This window comes from Lytechinus variegatus, chromosome 14 (genome assembly GCF_018143015.1).
Source record: "Lytechinus variegatus isolate NC3 chromosome 14, Lvar_3.0, whole genome shotgun sequence".
Taxonomy (NCBI): Eukaryota; Metazoa; Echinodermata; class Echinoidea; order Temnopleuroida; family Toxopneustidae; genus Lytechinus; species Lytechinus variegatus.
The window spans coordinates 10,107,550-10,129,759 of record NC_054753.1 but is presented as its reverse complement, the minus strand read 5'-3'; the positions used below and the strand labels follow the sequence as shown (position 1 = coordinate 10,129,759).

General features: G+C 35.3%; 1 protein-coding gene across 1 annotated transcript; it reads left to right on the top strand.

Annotated features, from left to right (window-relative positions):
- Positions 1 to 11,458: 11,458 nt before the first annotated feature.
- On the top strand, positions 11,459 to 21,712 carry LOC121428213 (mesenchyme-specific cell surface glycoprotein-like). Its single transcript, XM_041624825.1, has 11 exons — positions 11,459 to 11,654; positions 12,163 to 12,381; positions 13,046 to 13,241; positions 13,855 to 13,996; positions 14,907 to 15,039; positions 15,866 to 16,021; positions 16,474 to 16,536; positions 17,083 to 17,330; positions 18,997 to 19,214; positions 19,620 to 19,738; positions 20,171 to 21,712. Exons 1-11 carry the CDS (start codon positions 11,459 to 11,461, stop codon positions 20,284 to 20,286), a joined length of 1,806 nt encoding a protein of 601 aa, XP_041480759.1. The 3' UTR covers positions 20,287 to 21,712.
- Positions 21,713 to 22,210: the final 498 nt, after the last annotated feature.

Here is a 22,210-nt window from a genome sequence, read left to right as displayed (position 1 = left end):
AACATATTTAATCAGGTACAAAAGATCAGTATAAAACTGTTTTTCATCAATGACCTGATGAAAACATAAAGAATAACATAAATCATCACATCATACATGAAAATATAGTCAAAATCTAAATCAAAGATAACAATACTTAGTAACATAAATAAACAAATATTGTTACTTAAATGGTAATATTAATCAAACTAAAATATTTCAAATTATTAAAAGGAACAGTAACTAATTTTAATACTACTAATTGTATAATTTATTCGCTGATAAAAACAATGAACAATGAAATAATCCTGGCACAATAGAAAATCGAGTGAAAAATTAAAAAAATGGCAATCAGTTATAAATGTATGTCTAACTATAAGATATCAAAGGGTTAGGATCATTACACATAAAAGCAATGTAACATCAATATTAAATAGGAATAGGGGAATTGTATGTTACAACAAATGAAATATAAGTAAGGATTATTATGGACAAAATCATTGGATTACTAATACTATCTGAAAAGATTTAAAAGTATAGGAATATCTGTATTAACCATGGTAACATAAAAGTAAGGAGAGGTGAAGAATAGAGATGCAGTCAAATGTTCATAGTGATTGTGGCAGCCATTGTGAGTCGAAAATTGACATGATATCATAGGAAATACATTTTTTTAAAGGATGATTTAAAAGAATTTACTGTAACTGCATTCTGAAGTGAGTATGGTAAATTGTTCCAGACCCGTGCGGCGGAGAACATAAAAGATTTTTTGAAGCATTCAATATTTGGTTTAGGGGGAACAACATTTAGTGTATTATAATTACGTGTTCTAACATTATGCCTTTCACAAACCATTTCAATATTATTACATAAACGAGATGGGGCCATTCCATGAATACATTTATACATTAAGTTTGCTAAAAAATAATCCCTTCTTTGTTCAATAGATCTCCATTTCATATCCTTAACAATCTGTTCCCCACTATAATTTATAAAATCGAAATTACTAGTAACGTATCGGGCAGCTCGTTTCTGAAGTCTATGAAGTTTTGAGAGGGCATTATAACCTATTTTATTTCCCCAGACCGATATGGCATAGTCAAAACAGGGTTGTATATTGGATTTATATAATATATTTAATAGGTTTTCATTAAGGATATGACGTAATTTACCAAGTGAAAATATCTTATAAGCTAAACTTTTAGACAACATAGCAATATGTGAATTCCATTTTAGATTTTCGTCTATTTCTACCCCAAGATATCTAATAGTTTTAACTTGTTCTACTGGCTTATCGTCAATGAATAGGTGAAGTTTATCAGTGGATCCATTTTTAAGCAACATGACTTTTGTCTTATCAACATTAATTGTAAGATGATTGGCGTCATACCATTTTTTTATTTTATCTAAGTTATTTTGCATATCAATATTTATTGTTGTTATGTTTGGACCAATATTATATATGACAACATCATCCGCAAATATATTACATGTGCCACTTACACTTTCAGATATATCATTAATCATTATGAGAAATAAAATAGGGCCCAGAACACTTCCCTGTGGGATGCCAACGGTTACATTTTGATAGGATGATAATAGACCGTGGCAATATACAGTTTGTTTTCTGTTGCGAAGATAACATTTGAACCATTCCAAAGCGATATCATAAATTCCATATTTCTCCATTTTAAAAAGAAGTAGATTATGGTCAATTGAATCAAAACATTTTGATATATCCAAAAAGCATGCTCCAACAACTTCATGTTCATTAAATGCTTCATACCAGTCGTCGACGACTCTGTGTAAACAAGAGACTGTAGAATGATTTGGTAAGAAGGCAAACTGATCAACGCTAAAAAGGTCATGATCAAGAAAATAATTAATGAGTTGTTTTTTAACAATCTTTTCAATTAATTTTGCAATATGACAGACAACTGATATTGGCCGATAATTTGTCTTGTCCAATTTGGACCCTTTCCCCTTATATATAGGAGTCGTTTTAGAAATCTTCCAATCGTCGGGGACTGACCCAAGAGAAAGACTGATATTAAATAGTCTACATAAAGATTTATAGATATAAGGGGCAGCAAGTCGTAAGAGCTTTGAGTCAAAATCAAGAATATCTAAATTACTAGAAGATGAGAGTTGACGGAGCAATTTAAGGACCTCATCAGGTTGAATATCTGTAAACATAAATTTATACAAGCATTTTGGGTGTTTCCATTCAATAGTATTATCGGTGTAAAGCTTATTCATCTTTTTACCAACATTGGAAAAATAATCATTCATTGTTTCACAGTCAATTTCAGAAGGTATATCATCATTATATTTTTTATTTCCTATTACCATATTAAATTCCTTCCACAATTTCTTTGGATTATTCTTATACTTATCTGACACTTCATTATAATATTCTTTTTTATTTGTTCGTATTAGACTTGTAATCCTATTTCTTATTTTCCGATATTCAATTAGATCTTTGTTAAGCTTTTTCTTATCGTACTTCTTTTTAAGATAATCTCTTTTGTACATTAATCCTATTATGTCCGGTGTTATCCAAGGGGAGTAACGGTCCTTAACTCGAGTAGTTTTTATAGGGGCATGTTTTTTACAAACATTTAAGAAGAAAGATTTCCATTTATTCCATAATGTATTTACGTCAGTCTTATCATCCTGAAAAATTGTTTCATTTTCAGAGTCATATTTAGACAAATCAGTAAGAAATTGATTTTCATCAAAGTTTTTATAGTTACGAAAACGAAGAGTTTTATGTTTGACCTTAGGAACATCGATATTTAGACAAGTATATATAAGATAATGATCACTTAAAGAAATACATGCAACGTCTGATATTAAATGCAAATCAGGAATGGACGTATAAATGTGATCAATACATTTTGATGTTGTCAAACTAAGCCTAGTAGGTTTTCTTATTATCTGTGAGAGCATAAAGAGATTTTCGAGATCATCAATCGAACTCCGACCTATGGATTCAGAGTCAAGATAATCTATATTAATGTCACCTAAAATCATTATTTTTTTTATTTTCAATAGATACAGGTTCAAGAATATCAAATAGGTCATGGAAAAAATCACTAGTTGAATTTGGGGGTCTGTATATACAGCATAATACTATACTTTCATGATTAATATTATTTAGTTCGAGCCATACTGCTTCTAAACTTTCATGATTCAGGTCGGATCTGAGGCTGAAAGATAGATTATTGCGTATATAAATACAAACGCCCCCTCCGCGTTTAATAGACCTATCGCGCCGAATAATGTTATAATTATCAATTTTGACTGTATCATCACTAACAAGGTTATGCAGCCAAGTTTCCGATATGCATAAAATGTCAAAATTAAATTTGGTCAATAAAAATGTTATTTCATCATGCTTATCAACAATACTACGGCAATTTATATGACCAATTTTCATACCTTTATATTTGTTAAGACGCTTACTGTGCAATTCGTATTCGTGGTTATCACTCTGTGGATCATCATGACACATTTCAACATCTTCACATTGTAATGGACATTCATTTTCAGCATAGTTACACTGTATATCAAATTCACCATTATCATGATCATTATTTTGTTGGCTATATTGACCGTTTTCATCGTATTTACATCCACTTTCAAGATCATTATGGGATCAGATTCGCTATTATGATCATTTCTTTGTAGTTCACATTGATTAATTTCATCATCTTTACACTGTAAGGTATACTCATTTTCATTATAGGTACGCTGTACATTAAGTTCACTATCATCATGATCATTACTTTGTTGATCATTTTGACCTTTTTCATCATCTTTACATTCACTTTCAAGATCATTATGGGGATCAAATTTGCTACTCTCATTATTGTTTACATTTAGTTCATATTGGTTGATTTCAACATCTTTACATTGCAAGATACGTTCATTTTTAATGACATTACATTTCGGATCAGATTCAATATTATCATAATCATCACATTGTAATCCACATTGGATAATTGTGTCATGATCGAATTCATGAAGTTTACATGGTAAATCAGATACGTGATTTTCCTTATTATTTGAAGTAATATACAAATTGCAAGAGTTGTCTTGTAATCCACATTGATGATGTTCATGTAATTTACATGTCGAATAAAAGCAACTTTTTATAGATTTTTCTCTGTATGTATATAACTTGTTATTTCCACAATACTCACTGCTTTCTTTGCCAGTTGTATTTTGATTGAGTTTACGTTTTGTATTAGTTTCATGAGTATCATCATTTGGATTACAATACCTTTTTTCACAATAAGCATTTCCTTGTTGAAATTTGCATATGGGAGTATGTTCTTATATCCAGACACAAAAGTCTTTATCTTCATCATTTGCTTCTGACGACATCTGAGCCACTCCTTTCTTGACTCAATCAGGAAGTACCACCCCAACCATTCTTTGTTGCCAGTCATCAGCACCCACTGGAGAGTATTCTCTGAGATGATCTCTCTGATTTCTGGCATCCACATTGGCGAGGTTCCCCCTTGCAGGTGGTTGCGGAACATCTTCCCAGTGAGGTCAGCCTCTCCTGGCCCCTAGTGCGAAGCTGTGCTCTTCATCTTCGTGGTCCATCGCATTGGCTGCCAGCGCCACCCTCTTCCTCAGCAGGTTGTAGAGCACCACAACAGTCTCCACCAACTCAGTGACGTTATCTAACTTCTGTTCCAGTATTCCCAACAGGCACCGGAACCTGTTGGTCATGATGCCAAATGCATTCTCCACCACTCATTTCCCCCTTGAGATCCTGTAGTTGCAGATCCTCTGCTCATCTGTCATCCCTTTTCTGCTGTATGGCTTCATCATGTAGCTTTTCAGGGCAAAAGCATTGTCACCCAGGATTAAGTAGGGAATATCAGGCTGATTTTGTCCAGGGAGGGGGCATGATGGGGGCAGCTCTATGAACCCATCTTCTAGGCATTCGAAGAGCTCAGAGTCAGACATGTGTCATTTCCCTCCCAGCTCAATCCAGATGAACTTGTACTCTGCATCTACCAATGTCAGCACTGGTACAGAGAAGAAGCCTTATAGTTGTGGTAGAGACTGTCTGTGATTGCTGGCTTCTTAATGGCTATGTGCTTTCCATCCAAGGTACCAATTGCATGGGGGATATTCCATCTTCCATCTCTGTTCAAACTGCTGGGCAAGTGTGCTCCATGCTTCAGGGGTGGTAGGTATGTTGAAGACATCATCTTTATACGCCTCTACAATGGCCGTGCACACTCCTGGAATCAACTCTGATATGGTTGAGATACCACATCTGAGACCATATGCCAGTGATCTGTAGTTGTCCCCAGTGGCCAGATGTCTCAAGGAGATTGCCAGTTTGAGGCCAGCTGACAAAGGGTGCCTGTAGTCTCTTGCTTCTGGATGACTGGTTCAACTCTAGCACTGAGGATCTCATCAAACACCTCAGGGTTACTCTAGTGAACATTGTGAAGGCAACAGGGTCCTCTAACCGCAGCTGTGTGTCTGAGAGGATAGTGTACTGGCCATACTGCTGTTTTTTTTCTTCAGTGAGCCATGGCCTGGTCCAGCAGCACCCGATGAATGGTCTTCTCCTTCCTGCGGTAGTTCAATATCCTCTTGTCTGCTTTTCTTTCTCTCTCCTCTGCCTCGAGGGCTATGATGTAGTTACATAGCAGGGAGACAAAGGTCATGTCTACATCATAAGATGATTCATAGTCTGCATATATTGAACTTCCATATCTTGTTCTTCTGCCAAAGATGCAATGATTTCGTGTATCTGCTGCATCTTTATATACTCTGGATCAGAGGCGGGATGCAATCAGAATCTCGAATTTTGTCATTGCGTAACAGAGCTTGACAGACCCTATCAATGCACAAGAGTTCTTGATAATCGTATCAGAGCGTTATTTAAAGCGTGATAAGCGCATCAAAGCTTATCAAAAAGTAATAAAGCATATCAAAGCGTGATTTAAAGCGTAACAAATCCTGATCAATCGGCATCATAGCGTGAGAAGTCGTAGCGATTCTGGAAATAATTTGTCGCACAAAGCGGGAACGAACTTCGTGTCAGAGCTTATCAGAGCATAACATATCTAATGAGATCGTGAGATTTTTTTTCAAGCAAAAAAAATGACGCCGAATTGATCGCCGATTTAAAGCGCGACATTCGCCATTGGTGTGAACTTAGCATAATAAAAAGCTCTATGCCGGATTCCTGACGTTGCGCTGAGCTTTGACAAGGATTCTTACGAAAAATCACAATAAATTTTAAACCAGTTTTTATGCATCCTGTATATACATGATTATTATTCAGCCTTGGGTGAAGAAAATACATCGTTTTAACAAAAATCAAAACAACAATTGCGCTATTACGGTGATTGTATGAATAAACATCTGCTTGCTTCACGTTAGTTAAAACTAAGTTAAAACTAAAAAAAATATAATAAACACACCCCAAACCCCGACCCACACACGTACGTCGTAGATTGTAGTTACGAATTAAGTTTATAGCAACGTGGTTTCAAATGGATGATAACATTGTATTGTCCACAAAAACATAAAAAAAGTGAGAGAATATCGAATCAATAGTTGCCTACTTTTAAATTACAAAATGATTTTTTTTGCTTTATAATTTATACTGCACTTTCAATATGGCCAATATGTACGGAAATAATACATTCTTTTAACACGTTTAACATCTCTTGATCTTAAGATATTTTTGTAATAATTAGCAATCGTTTAGACGTAAGCTTCTTGATTATTTATACTAGTCCAGGATAGGCCCCATAGAAACTTGACCAAACCTTGTTTTTTTATATATACAATATTTTTTGATGGTTTCTTGTCAATTCGAGGGTGCTGATCACGAATCTGGATGATGCCACTCGTGTAACCTTGAGCATTTTCCGCAAATTGGCAAAATCCAATATGGCCGCCAAAATATGCAAATTACCCATAAAAATCCTAAAATTGTCCGCACATTGGCTATGAAATGCATGGAAGCGTGTGGCAGGAGTAAAATACACTCTGAAAAAATAATTTTTGACAAAATATTTATTTTCCTGATATTCAAAATGGCCGCCATAGTCCATTGTATACTCTATTATGTACAATATGAATAGGGAAAACTATTTTTTTTTTACAAAAATGAGCACTAAACCGCAAAAAATCGCGATATATGAACGAAGTAATATTATGCAAATCATCATTACTAACGAGATATATCATTTATTATGTCATAAATGGGAATATTTCTGCATTTTGATGTCTAAAATGGCCGCCACTGGCCCAAACAGTATTGCGTACAATGGCAATGGGGGCCAAAAAATTCACAAGAGTGATCACTAAAATGCATATTATTAAGATTAAACGAGTGGAATACTGACTAAAAACATAATTGTTAACGAAATATATTATTAATATGCCATGTATGTGATGAATGTTGTATTTAGATATTCAAAATGGCTGCCAAAGGCCCTAAAAGCATTATCAACAATGAGAAAGTGGGGCAAAGAAATCACAAGAGTGATCACTAAGATGCATTTTATATGTGATAAATTCATGGGATACTGTTTAAAAACGTATTTTCTAACGAAATACATCATTCAGGTTAAAAGTTTGTGTTAAATACTGTATTTTTACTTTCAAAATGGCCGCCAGAGACATTAACAGTGTTATGCACAATGCAAAGTGGGAAACCAATAATCACAGGAGTGAGCACCATAAATGCAGGTATTAGTGATCTATGAGTAAAATATTGTCTGAAAGCATAATTTCTATTAAGAGATATCATTTATTATGCCAGATAGGTGATAGATACTGTTATTGGAAAGTCAAAATGGCCGCTACAGGCCCTACGATATTATGCACAATGTGAATGGGAACAAATTATTTCAGCATAATTTGGCTTTGCTTGGCCAATTGGGGATGTATGAGTGAAATATCGTCTGAAAACATGATTTATAACAAAATATATATCTTATGTAATTTATGTGATAAATGCTGTATTTTGACATTCAAAATGGCCGCCATAATCCCTATATTTATCATGTACAATGCGAATGGAGAAACTAATTTTCACAAGAGTGAGAATCATGAAATGCATATGACTGTGATATACGAGTAAAAATATTGTCTTAAACATGATTTCTAACTAAATACATCACATATTGGTTGTGGAGGTTATGAATGCTGTACTTTGAAATCCAAAATGGCTGCCATAGGTCCTAAAAGTATTATGTACATTGTAACATTAGACATATAATTTTGACAGAATATGGCTTTGTTTGACTCTAAATATTGCCTATAATTGTGAATTCTGATGCAAGGGTGAAATATTGTCTAACACCATGGTTTCTAACGAGATATATCATAATGTTGTAGGTGATAAACACTGCATTTTTAAATTGAAAATGGCCAACATAAGCCCTTATCGTATAATATACAATTTGAGTGCAGACAAATAATGTTCACAAAAAGGGCATATGGCAGCCATTTTGTATGTTGAAATACGGTATTTATCACATAAATTACATAAGAGATGATATATTTTGTCATAAATCATGTTTTCAGACGATATTTCACTCATACATCACCATTTGGCCAAGCAAAGCCAAATTCTGATGAAATAATTTGTTCCCATTCACATTGTGCATAATATCTTAAGGGCCTGTAGCGGCCATTTTGACTTTCCAATAACAGTATTTATCACCTAACTGGCAGAATTAATGATATCTCTTAATAGAAATTATGCTTTCAGACAAGATTTTACTCATAGATCACTAATACTTGCATTTATGGTGCTAATATTGGTTTCCCACTTTGCATTGTGCATAATACTGTTAATGTCTCTGGCAGCCATTTTGAAAGTAAAAATACAGTATTTAACACAAACTTTAAACCTGAATAATATATTTCGTTAGAAAATTTGTGTTTTAAACAGTATCCCATTAATCTATCACATATATATGCATTTTAGTGATGACTCTTGTGCGATTTTTTTTGCCCCTCTTTCTCACTGTGCATAATGCTTTTAGGGCCTTTGGCAGCCATTTTGAATATCTAAATACAACATTCATCACATACATGGCATATTAATAATATATTTCGTTAACAATAATGTTTTTAGTCAGTATTCCACTCGTTTAATCTTAATGATATGCATTTTAGTGCTCACTTTTGTGAAAGCTAGTTTTCCCTATTTATAATATAGTATACAATGGACTATGGCGGCCATTTTAAATATGAGGAAAATAAATATTTTGTCAAAAATTGTTTTTTCAGGGAGTATCTCACTCCTGCCACACAATTTCATGCATTTTGTAGCTAATGTGCGGACATTTTTAGGATTTTTATGGGTAATTTGCATATTTTGGCGGCCATATTGGATTTTGCCAATTTGCGGAAAATGCTCAAGGTTACACGAGTGGCATCATCCAGATTCGTGATCAGCACCCTCGAATTGACAAGAAACCATCAAAAAAAATAGTATATATAAAAAAACAAGGTTACGCCTCTTCTATCCTGGACTATACCTAGTTCTCACTTCCGCGATTCGCACCACGACTAAATAATGTGCTTTTAATCGTGGCTAATTCGTATAGTGATCGAATCAGATTAGTCGTGGCAATCGTATTTGATCGTATAATTTGTTTGAATGGTCCAAACATTTTCGAAATCAGTTCCGAAAGGCCAATCTTGGCGTACGCAACTGATCACAATTTGGGAACCAGACATTACCCAGTTAAGACAGTTATGGTCAATAGAGGTTGTAGTTTTTAGGGGTTTTATGAAACATGTTTTTGACGAAATTAGCCCATAAAGTTCTTCAGGTTTCCACATACGCAACGTGTTGATGGCTCTACTTTAAAGTTGATTGAATGGGTTATTATTGTAAAAACACCCGAAAAACACGTTAATTCTGGTACAGCAATATTCTACCATTGAACATAACTTTTATCTCCCCCCAATAAACTCAAACTAGAATTAACTGTTGTGCTGATTTTAATTGAATACACAGGTAGAACACAAGTGTTTTGAATAATGAAAAAAAAAGAAACAGTCTTGAATTCATATACAAGTCTGTTTTGAGTGTCTGCGAGTGTTGACTTTTCAGAATTTTTGAGGGAATTGACAAGCCCTTTGTGTCAATATATACTCTTTTCACCCGGCTATTTATTGAATGCCTCCATAACTAAAAACAGCTCTGACATTTTCAAAAGGCAAATATCATAATGCTCTGTTACTACGAGTCACATACAGATCCCTGAACGGCAAGACTATACAACTTAAGTTTCAGATAAGTAGAACCTGTGAAATTTCGGTAAGTTTTCTTTGCACTTTCATATCTTTGGGTTGTTGTACAGGTTTATAAGGTACATGTTTTCATTGTCAAATTTGATAAATGGAAATCTGCCTTTTTATGTGGTATTTTTACAGTAATTAGTTACAGTCATGATCATATATTATACATGTACTTCTACACATGATAGCCACATGTAGTTATCGTGGTTATGAAAGGCAAAATAATACTAAGGATTATTATAGTACATGTGGATCTTTAAAGGCTTGGTCCCACTGCACTCACGGGTGCCGAGAGGATGTAAAACGGACGAATATCTTGCCATCCGTTGGAAAACGTTAGGACTGTATCCGTTGTTTACTCTTTGCATTCGCGTTTCCTACGCTCTATATCAATCGAGCATCCGTCCACTGTTATTTCATTGTTAGCCCATTTCGTCCATATTCTGGAGCGGATAAAAACGGATGGAGCCACGTCTGAAATTTTGCTCGTCCGCCGTGAAATGTTTTGTGTCCGTCGGCCAGTGGGACCAGGCCTTCAGACTGTAGGCCTATACAGTCATGGAATACATAATCTTTGCATAGAAATAAATAAAATACATTGTCTGTCAAATTAAACGCTAACACTACATTCCACATAAAAAGACAATGAATGATGATTAATATACCAACGTCATTATCATTTTGGATACGTATAAATGAATAAAAAAAGTATTATAAAGAGGAATCTATTTACCACCACCTTAAAAAAAACTAATGTAAACTTTTCAATGTATCTGTATTAGAAAAAACCTCCTTGAACATGTTGAATAAGCAGATAAAAAAATTAAATTTGCCTAGAACATCATTTTGTTGGATTTTGCTTTAGACATGTACTTACAAATATACCATTAGTTTGTAGGATTGTATTAGTACAATTCGCCCTGTTCGTCGAGAATGATCTATAAGTCTGAAATATCACCACCAACACTATAATCATCATCATCATTAGCATTTTCGTCATAATCGCCTTGCACCTCCTAGTATTATATTTTTTTTATCAACAGCCAAGAAGAGAGAAGTTTAAAAAAAAATCACAGTCACTACATAGTCCATGGTTTCAGGAAACGATAATCCTCGAAAATCTTTTCTAGAATATTCTCCAGAAAGACTCAACTTAACACCCATCATGAAACAGCAGATTGGCCTTATTGCTTCGCTGCTGGTCGTTTTACCAGTCGTTTCTGCGATGGTAACCCTTCGTCCAGTTTCTACAATCTCCATGCCATACGAATATAACGAAGAGGTTGGTCTTTATGGAATCGATGAGGGCGCTTCAGAACAGTCTGGCTATGATGCTACCAACAAAATTGCCTACACAGGAGGTCTGTTTATTTAGTTCTCTCTGCATGTTTTATCATTTTGTCCAATACCTTTCGAACCCATTTTTCCTCCATGTGACACATTCATCCAGTCTATAATAACATATCATATTTAATTAAATTGATTTAACGGAGTTTCATTGTAAGATGGACACATCGGAACATGGTACTGACAATCGTTCAGAAGTCATTGTCAAACTAAAGTAAGTTTGTCCACATTGGACCATCCTTTACAATATTTGCCAAAGATTAAACATGTTTTTTTTTGTTTTTAGTATAGTTTGGTTAATCAAGTTACGCTAGATGGACTAGAAAAAAAATATGACGAACTGCGGTATCAGTAACTCTGTATTCGAGTATAGCCATAATCATGTAAGGTAGATTATTCCTTGGCACAAAACTAGTGTCTAAGTAATATAGAACAACATGCCTAATCTTCCTTTATAAGTTGTGACTATCACTTTGAAATTCATAATATATATCGGTATGGCGTTTTATTCCTCCCATGCAGGTGACAATTATATCCATATCACTGATTGGTCAAATGTGACCATGCCCACCATTATTCATCGAATGACTATTGACTTTACATGCAATGACATCGAGACCTGCGGCGATTTTGTTGCTTTCGTTCTTGAAGGAAATTCGAAAGTAGATCCGGGTACTCTACAGATTTACAGCCTTTACGACAAAACTGCAGAGACGTGGAGCAGGCTTCAGGAAATACCGAGTAAGTGTTGAAAAGGAAAGTCTAGCTTGAGGTCAAGTTAGGGGTTTCAAGTTGGATAAAAGTGAAACACATTGGGGAAAATTACGTTTAAGAAAGCTGTGTGGAAATCACCTTGGGAGCGTTCCATGAAAGAAGTAAATACCAAAGTGAGAGTCCATGTCAACCGATCAAAATGAAGAAAGTTCTCAGACCTCAAATCTTGTCAGTCCAACGAAATTGATAAAGCCCCCCCCCCCCCCCGATCCCTGAAAAAAACGGAGTAATGCATTTCAAACGTTTCAGGTTGTCAGGTCACATGTTTTACCTGCTTATTCAATATACTGCAGTGGGCATATACAGAAGATATACAATGCATAGTAATTTACATTCTAAGTATATTTCTCTCACCCAGTGAGATGTACAGCTGACCAAATGATTGACAAAGGACTACTAAAATTAAATTAAACTTCAGATCGCAATGCTAAGACCTCATGAAAACAATAACAATCAGATATGTTGATTGACTAAATATGTTTAAATTATGTTAGTGTTTTGTCATGCTTAGCATAATTATAATGTACAACTGAACGGAAATCAGTAATTGGTAAATTAATTCAAATTAAGTAAAAATTGATTGGTTTTATTTTTTGTTCGTTAATTGACTTACTTTCGCCTTCGGTTAAAGTCGGCAGCAAACCCGATATGCTTCATTTCTCACGCAATTGCCTAACCATCCTCGTTGCTAATAAGGGAATAGCAAAAGAAAATGCAGAGAAGACGGCATTGATCAATCCAGAGGGAACGATCTCCATTATTCGACTTTCCCATGATGGCTCCGCCTACAATTCTACACTGCTCAACTTCACCCAATTCAATGACAGGTGAGTCATATTGACGTTATCCAATGATATGGTTAATGGTAAGGGCGTCATGGTCTAGTCGTTACGACTCTCGTCTTTCTATCAGAGGGACATGGGTTCCAATCCCGGCCATGGTGTCTTTCCCTACAGCAAGGGATTTACCCGCTTAGTGCTGCACTCGACCCAGGTGAGGTGAATGGGCACCCGGTCGGATTTATCACTTCACGCTTTAGCGCCGATATGGCGTCTCAGCTACGGCCGGAGTAATAGTAATGATACCACGGATCACAGCGCATTTGAGTATTATGCATACAGTAACAACGCTGTATGAATGGAGATCTTATTATTATTCATTTTTTTCCAGAATCGGAATTGTCAAGATTATCCTAGTACACATCTGTGTGTTTTAAATAAATTGTGCCAGTATGATGTAACTCCTAAAACTCCGAAATAAGAATATAAATGTCAACTTTATGCAGACAGACAGAGAATTTCCACATTTTATTTCATGAAATCTTAATTTCCAAATTTAACGTTTAAACAAGACGGAGCAGTGAGGGCTCCATTGGAACTTTTCATTTTCAAACGTACAATCTTTGTGCTGATTTTTATTCATTTATTTTCATTTTTGTAGAGCTGATGAATATGTGGGAAAAGGTGTGCGTTATTCTTACCGTGGACAATTGGACGATGGCGAACATACATTCTCACAAAATATGGAGCCTGAATATATTACATATAACAAAAATGACAGTAAAGCATATGTTGCATTACAGGTACGTGTATGCTATATGGAAACTTGTTTGAGAAAATTCTGAGGACTTATAAAAAAAATGTGGGAGCTTTCAATGTCACGTAATGGAAGCTAACTTTCAAAAATTTTAATCAAATATTCGGCAAGTAATGTGCATTCAAATGCATGTCACGATATGCTTGTTAGGAGGGGACATTCATGGCATTGCGGTAAATTACATAAGGCCGTAGCTGAATTTCATGGGTATACCTAATTGGTGAGAATGAAGCCTTATTGTTGTGAAGATTTTGATGACTGTTGTAGCTGCTGCTGCTGGAAAAAAGTATTAAAAAGATCGGACCGATTGCACATCCCTGCTTCACATCAACTGTTACTAGAAAGGAAGCTGACATTTATTCTCCAACCACAGCATGCGCCTTCAACTTTTTTATTTTTTTTTATATTTGTTCATTACCAATTCCTCTCTGTCAAACATAAAATAATATTTTATGACAGTTTATAATGATAATAATTTAAGTAATCTAAATTTCCTTTTTTGTTTTCCCGGAAATTACGCACTAACCGTCTGCCCGCCAAAATTCCTACATTTTTATCTCCCGCCACTGGGGGCCAGTCTCACAATCAACATGATCAAAAGGCTCGATGGCTGCAAGCTGGTGGCCCTTTGGTTGCAATAGTTCCAAGTAGTTGAAAAAACGGATAATTGTTTCAAAGCACAATGTCATCATACGCATATCTTGTATGGACATTTGATAGAATGAATAAATATTTATATATACCATTCAATCCGAGGCATCGTCGTACAGATATACATAACGACGTTATGCACCAAAATAATTTGGAGGTGAAGTGATCTTGATTTATTCGAATAAAATCTTCGAGTATCAGTACAGTATAGGCTTTTTACAACGCTACGTTTTTTGATATTTCAGAAAAACAACGCAATCGCTGCCATAGATTTAACAACCGATGAAATAGAAGACGTCTATCCCCTTGGTGAAAAAAGCTGGAGTAACCTTTACCTGGATGCAAGCGATAAAGATGGTGGTAAACTATTTTGTTCATATATATACTCTCTTGTTCTGAATTCAAATCATCAATGAAAAAACAACAACTTTTTCCCAGTAAATTGACATAATTGTTCAATAGACACATTTTAGTATCAATCTCGAGTTTATTTCATTGAAAAATGATTTGCAAACATGTTTACTAACTCATGCAGGATTAGGACACCACTGAAACCGGGGTTCTTTCATTGCATTCATGCCTTACCTTGGCGCAAATCAAAATATACATCGCTGCAAAGAATCTCTACTAATCATCCAATTGTTAACACATACCCCATAAATATGGTACCGCATTATTTGGAAGAAGATATTCTTTCCAGTCATACATAATGATTATGCGTTCGTGACGTTGGTATTTTCTTAAATTGGGGATTTGTGAGGTGTCAATATTTGTTACTCACAAGGTATATGGTGACATGGGTAAAATTGTTATTATTTTAGTCTCATGTGACAACTGGGAACGTTATTCAATCATTTATTCCCCCACAGTATCAATAGAAAAGTGTAAGTTGGACCAAACGGCGCATTATAATGAAGTGTGATTTTTAGTACTCGGATGACTCCATGGTTTTAATTATTAGGTCAATTTGAGAGGCTTCTCCAAAATCATTGTCGAAGACACAAAGATTTCAAATAAGAAAAAGGGTTGTCAGTTAATTTCTATACTACCATTTGGTTGACAAGAATTACTCGGTGACAAAGATAACCTTTTCATTAACAGCTTTCATTATGAGGAAACAGAAGTAGCTTGCCTACATGGATCTTTTTATTTCAGCTACACCCAACACTCTTTGATCATATTTTCAGGGATCTTTTTCAACAACACGACATCTTTAGCTTCTTCCAGCCCGATGGTATCAAATACTTTGAAGTGGATGGAGAAGGATATATCATCACAGCCAATGAGGGCAATAGTTTGGATTATGAACTGGGAAAGGATGATTGGACAGAAAGCCAAAGGGGGAAAGATTTCAAAGAAGGTGACTTAAAATCAAATTACACTTAATTAATTTGTAAGTATTGCAACCAACTTTAGATATAAGGAAGTTATGCTTTTATGGTTATCAGGGCTCTCTCCAAAAAACAGTTTTTGTGTACTGAAGAGACCACCCTGTCTAAAGAAAGCAAGAATAAATAAATCTACCAATTCACTGCTTTGTAATTATGCCAAAGGTTGTTGCGTGTGTTAGGAAAATGTAATTAAAACTTATTAGACCCAAATATTCACAGGCAAGAACGTAAGGCTTGCATAACTTACACTAAGATAAATTTATATATTTTGATTATAAATATGGAATTCTCGGTCCATTACTACAATTTAATTGATGCGTTCGTTGCTTTTAAAACATCCTTAACATGCACCTTTGGTTAAATATTATAACATGAGTATAATAATAATCACATATTACTGCTTTATTTTGATAACTTGCAGGGGATTTTTCGTCAACATTTAATAGAGATCTGATAACTAACGTGAGTGACAATGAAATTCTAGGTAAGTTGAAACCATGACAGATTTGATTTAACAATAATAGTAAAACCTTCTTAGATTAATGAGACCTTCTCTTCGTTATGCCTTTCGCAGAAATTTATCTGGTGGATGGAATTTCTGACAGGAGAGCCCCCCCCCCTCAAAAAAATGTTCGTAATCAATGGAATGATGAAACAAATACATGGGATGAGTAGGCCAATACAGAGGAATATTTCATGATATTTCATTACATTTGTTAAGTGCGTATGAATGAAGCAACCGAGATAAAGGTCCGAACCTTTGTAATTCATTCTTCATTCCAGTCATCGATTTGGCCTGTAAAAATGGAATGGGCAAGTTATTCATTACATTTGAAAAGTATGTATAATTATATCTTTAAAACATATTTATGGTGAAATAAGGCAAATCTCCTCTCATCATTACCTACCGGTAGGCAAGGATACCCAAAGACACAAGTGTATTATTATTATTTTTTTTTAGATTAAAGTTTGAGATTTCATTCTATTTTCTTTTGTTGTCCAAATAATATACCGAATTATATACAAAAAGGACGTCTTACGTTCAGCAAGGTCGACGGTAAGGATGACCAGGACAAATTTGAGAAGCTTTATTTCTTTGGAGCAAGAGGGTTTTCCATCTTCAAGGCCTCCAACATGACACTCGTCTACGACAGCGGCGATGAGGTAGAGAAGATGATAGCCAAGTTCTACCCTGATGTCTTCAACACGGACACTAAACCTGACGATGCTGACGAAGACAAACCAATCGATTTTTTTGACAAGCGCTCCGATAACCAGGTATGATAATCATGATAATATGTATCGATCGGCAAGGTATACAAGGATAGAATAAAGGGTGAAAAGGGGAAAAAAGAAAGAAGAGTGTGAAAAGAAGATGTCTGGGACATGAAGTTTCTATGATACCCTCAATTGAGAAAAGTACTAATCATTTCTTCAGCCACCGGGATGCAATTTCATAAAGCTGATCGTAAAGATAGCCACGACTTTACGAACGACTGGACTATATCCTAAGACAGAGGCGGTGCCATGGGGGTGGTGTCTATGATTTTCAAATAGTGGAAAACTAGGATAGAAAAAAGGGTGAAAAGGAAAAAATGGAAATAAAAGTGTGAAAAGAAGATGTCTGGGACATGAAGTTTCTGATACTCTCAATTGAGAAAAGTACTGATCATTTCTTCAGCCACCGGGATGCAGTTTCATAAAGCTGATCGCAAAGATAGCCACGACTTTTCGAACGACTGGACTATATCCTAAGACAGAGGCAGTGCCATGGGGGTGGTGTCTATGATTTCAAATAGTGGAAAACTAGGATAGAAAAAAGGGTGAAAAGGAAAAAAAAGAAAAGAAAAGTGTGAAAAGAAGATGCCTGGGACATGAAGTTTCTATGATACTCTCAATTGAGAAAAGTACTAATCATTTCTTCAGCCACCGGGATGCAGTTTCATAAAGCTGATCGCAAAGATAGCCACGACTTTTCGAACGACTGGACTATATCCTAAGACAGAGGCGGTGCCATGGGGGTGGTGTCTATGATTTTCAAATAGTGGAAAACTAGGATAGAAAAAAGGGTGAAAAGGAAAAAAAAAAAGAAAAGAAAAGTGTGAAAAGAAGATGCCTGGGACATGAAGTTTCTATGATACCCTCAATTGAGGAAAAGGATCTGACGTCCCCTTCAATTTGTTTTGACCCTGACCCACCCGTTTTCTTCGGTGCTAGGTCAGCTACATGTATACACTGTAAGAAATGAAGTGCTATTTTAGCACTTCATTTTTTACAGTGAATATGTTAGTTTACAAGGAAATATCACCAGACGAAAGACCGTAACAGACGTGCACAACGTCACGTGTAACTTACGAACAGGTTTATGAAACGGATCCCAGGGACACTTTTCATAAAGAGTTGCGAAACTACGGCATCTTTGCTGTAATTGCCGTACCTTTGATGGTAACAGGGCTCAACAGCTAATCACAATCAAGTATTCCAAGAAAGTAACAGTAATAGCAAAGTTACATTAGAGTGTAAGGATGGAATAAATGTTTGGTTTCGATACCCATTACAATAAACGTAGAATCGTTGCTCTGTTTTATCCTCCCCTTTTTCATATCAAAGTAAATTCATAAATATTTATTACAAAATTCGGTAATTGAATGTGCATGGCCGTAGTTGTTGATACAAATGCAAAACAAATTCTCTACCATACGAATTTTCATACCCGTGGGGTGTTTCATCAACATTTTCGTCCGACAAGTTGTCAGATCTGACATCTTTCCTTGATTCTGATTGGCTGAGAAGCACTGTTACTATGGTAACTGTCGATAAAACAGGACTTGTCGGATAAAACGTCCGACAAGTCATTTCATGAAACGCTCCCCAGTTGCATAGTTCGCAAGATTAGCAAAGTCTGTGTGTTTTAATATTTCCCTCATCCTACTTACACGCGCAGGGTCCCGAATGTGAATCGGTAGAGATCGGCGAACTCGGTGGACGTCGTATCCTCTTCGTCGGTGTCGATCGTACATCGGTAATCCTTATCTACTCTCTTGAAGTCGGCCAGGTCGTACCGACGTTCGAAAGCGTGTATCGAGCGGGTGGCATCAACGATACATTCCAGAATCTTCTGAACAATGGCAACCTAGGTGACCTTGATCCGGAAGATATGAAGTAAGGTCATGATTGCTACTTCTATTTTGCTTTCACTTCACTGGTGGCGATATAAGCCTAAATGAAACGCATTTCATGACTGATTCTGAAATAATAGATATAAAAGAACTGAATTTTACTTTACTTTTTTTCGAAACAAAATGTCAAGTAGTCACAACACCACATCATATAGATTGCCCTAAATTGATCATTGTTCATCAGCATTATTATGCCATCAAATATCGTACCGATCTTCTTCATCGCATGATTCGCCCATTGTGACTGGAAATTATTTTTTATGAAATTATTCACAATTTAGTAGGAACGGAGATTCCCTATAATACCCCATTCATTTTAATCATCATATTATCTGTCTTTTAAAATGCACATTCATGTGAACTATTACTGACTTTTTTTAAAATAAAGGTTCATTCCTGCATCCAAAAGTGTAACAGGAGTGGCCATGTTGATGGTTACGAGCACAGTAAGCGGAACTATTTCTCTCTACGAGGTTTATGACGAAACACAACATACCAATCCAACAGGTACGTGTGACATAAATACATATTGCCGATGAGTTTGTTGAGGTTGAAGTTCACAACGAAAGGGTATACCCCCGAATCTACTAGGCATATATCTGAAATTCAATAAAGGACCAAGTGTGGGAATGTGTGCGCGTGGAAGAGAAAACGGATTTTGCGTGATACGGACAGAAAATGCCAGTGCCTGGATGCGCGTTGTGTTTGTGTGTGCGAACGTGTGAGGGTCGTGTGTGCGTGCGAATGAGAGGGTTATGGGTTATTAGTGTGTGGGTGTGTATGTGTGTGAAAATGCGTGTGGGGTGCTGTTCCCATATTTTTGTAACTGATTTCATTGATGTATTTGTGAGGTTATCAGTCTTTAAACATTTTAGAGATAAATATCCATGTAATCTTATTTTTGCCCTAATGTTTTTCCACTGTCTCTGTATGATATAGACGTTACGACGGCCGAACACACAAGCACCATGACAACAGGAGGGAGTGACGCCATTATCTTCTTTTCTCCCATCGTTTGTTGTATCTCCTTGGTACTTCATTATTTATTTCAATAGATTCATCTTGCAAGACGAACACAATTTAGTGACGTGACGGGTAGATTACCCATGAAAAGACTACATAGCGGAAGACGTAAATACAATTGATTTTTGAGTGAATGTGCATCAAAATGAAAAAGATTAAGAAATAAACAAATAAAAAAATTTCATTCCAACTTTTCGTGATCTTTTTTTAAAGAAAAAAAAATTGCATCCTATTTTTGTTGCCTACCATGACGATTTTTTTTTGTTAGTCATCACCATATAAACGCTTCTCTCCTCTTAGAAGCTACGCGCGCATGAATCTAAAAATCATCTCGAAATAGATTGACAGAATTCTTGCAGTTTTTACTTTAACCATTATGATCTAATAGTTTAGTAAATGATATGATGTATTTACCCTTATCAGTTTGTTCATTGGCAGATTCAGGATTTCATGAAAGGGGTGGTGGTAGAACTCTATTCAAAATTGAGGAAGAAAAGACAGTTAAAGCAAAAGCTGTTGAGAGCAAGAAAAATATATACTCATGCGTCGTTAACTTTATACAAGAAGAGAATGAAGAAATCATATTATATGATGAGACCGGGAAGAGGTTTATAATTCCAGTAAATATTTCTTCAAAATTAAACGTTGATGGATAAATCATTCTAACATAATATCTTTGACAGATTGTCAGGTAGAATAGAGATCAAAAATCAAATTATTTATATATAAGACAGTAAGCTATCCCCAAATTTGTGTTTTTTGCACAATCAGGTAAAATATCCATTATCACTAATACATTATCTACTAAAAGAAAATCTGCTTATGAATAATGAGATCTCTCATTTTGATCACGTTATGTCATGTAATCATTTTCCCATCACTTCCGACGGCCCTATGATTTTGTATCCGTACTTCCAATCATCCTGCATAACACAGACAATATGAATAAACAACCGTCTAGAGTCACTTCCCGCTCTTTATTCTCTTTGATTAAATCAATGTATATTCATTAATAAATATTGTTTAATATAAAAAGATATGGCACATTAAAAATGATGTCAATATCACAAAAGGATTGCAATTATGGCATAGAGATATTCTCGTTAGAGTGGAGGCAAAATGCAATCGATTAAGGCACGAATCTCGAGGGGATAAAAAAACTAATATTTCTTTGATGAAGTACAAGGTTGTCTGATAAACTATAAGGAAATCGTGAGCTACAAAGAGAAGTCGATTCCAGGGGGGGGGGGGGGGTTGGATGTTTCACAAGATTTAAGTATAACTTAAGTCGCACTTAAATGCCGACGGGAACATGATATACAACGCGCGATCTTATCGATAGATACATAGTAGTGTGTGTCGATCTGATCGATGCGGTCAAGCCTTTCATACCTTTAGCAACTCGGTATTCAAGTGCGACTTTTTTTTAAAGGTCAAGTTTACCCCAGAAAGAAAGTTTATTTTGAATCAAAAAAGAAAAATCAAACTACAACAACACTGAAAATTTCATCAAACTCGGAAGCAAAATAGGAAAGTTATGACATTTTAAAATTTCCCTAGTTTTTTTTTCTCACAAAATCGTATATGCACTTCTCAGTTATATGCAAATGAGAGACTTGATGATGTCCCTGACTCACTATTTAATTTGTTTTTATTGTTTATGATTATACAATATATAATTTTGACAGATTTGACAATAACGACTAACTTAACTTACCTACAATGTGTTAAAGAATTTCACTTCCACATGTTCAGGGAGTAATAAAACGTTATTTCACATAACAGCGAGGAGACATTTCATTTGATAAAATACAAAAGAAAATTGTGAGTTGGTGATGTCATCAGTCCCCTCATTTGCATACCGACCAGGATGTGCATATAACTTTTTTTTTGTAAAATTAAGCACAGTTATGAAAATGTCATAACTTTCTTATTTTTTTCACTTTATTAAAATCA

What these genes read in the sequence shown, in the direction of transcription:
- LOC121428213 (XM_041624825.1), top strand. Translation starts at nt 11,459, where the DNA reads ATGAAACAGCAGATTGGCCTTATTGCTTCGCTGCTGGTCGTTTTACCA. An exon ending in AAGCATATGTTGCATTACAG is followed by an intron (nt 13,997 to 14,906) that starts GTACGTGTATGC and finishes TTGATATTTCAG; the next exon opens with AAAAACAACGCAATCGCTGC. An exon ending in TGGTAAACTATTTTGTTCAT is followed by an intron (nt 15,040 to 15,865) that starts ATATATACTCTC and finishes TTTTTCAACAAC; the next exon opens with ACGACATCTTTAGCTTCTTC.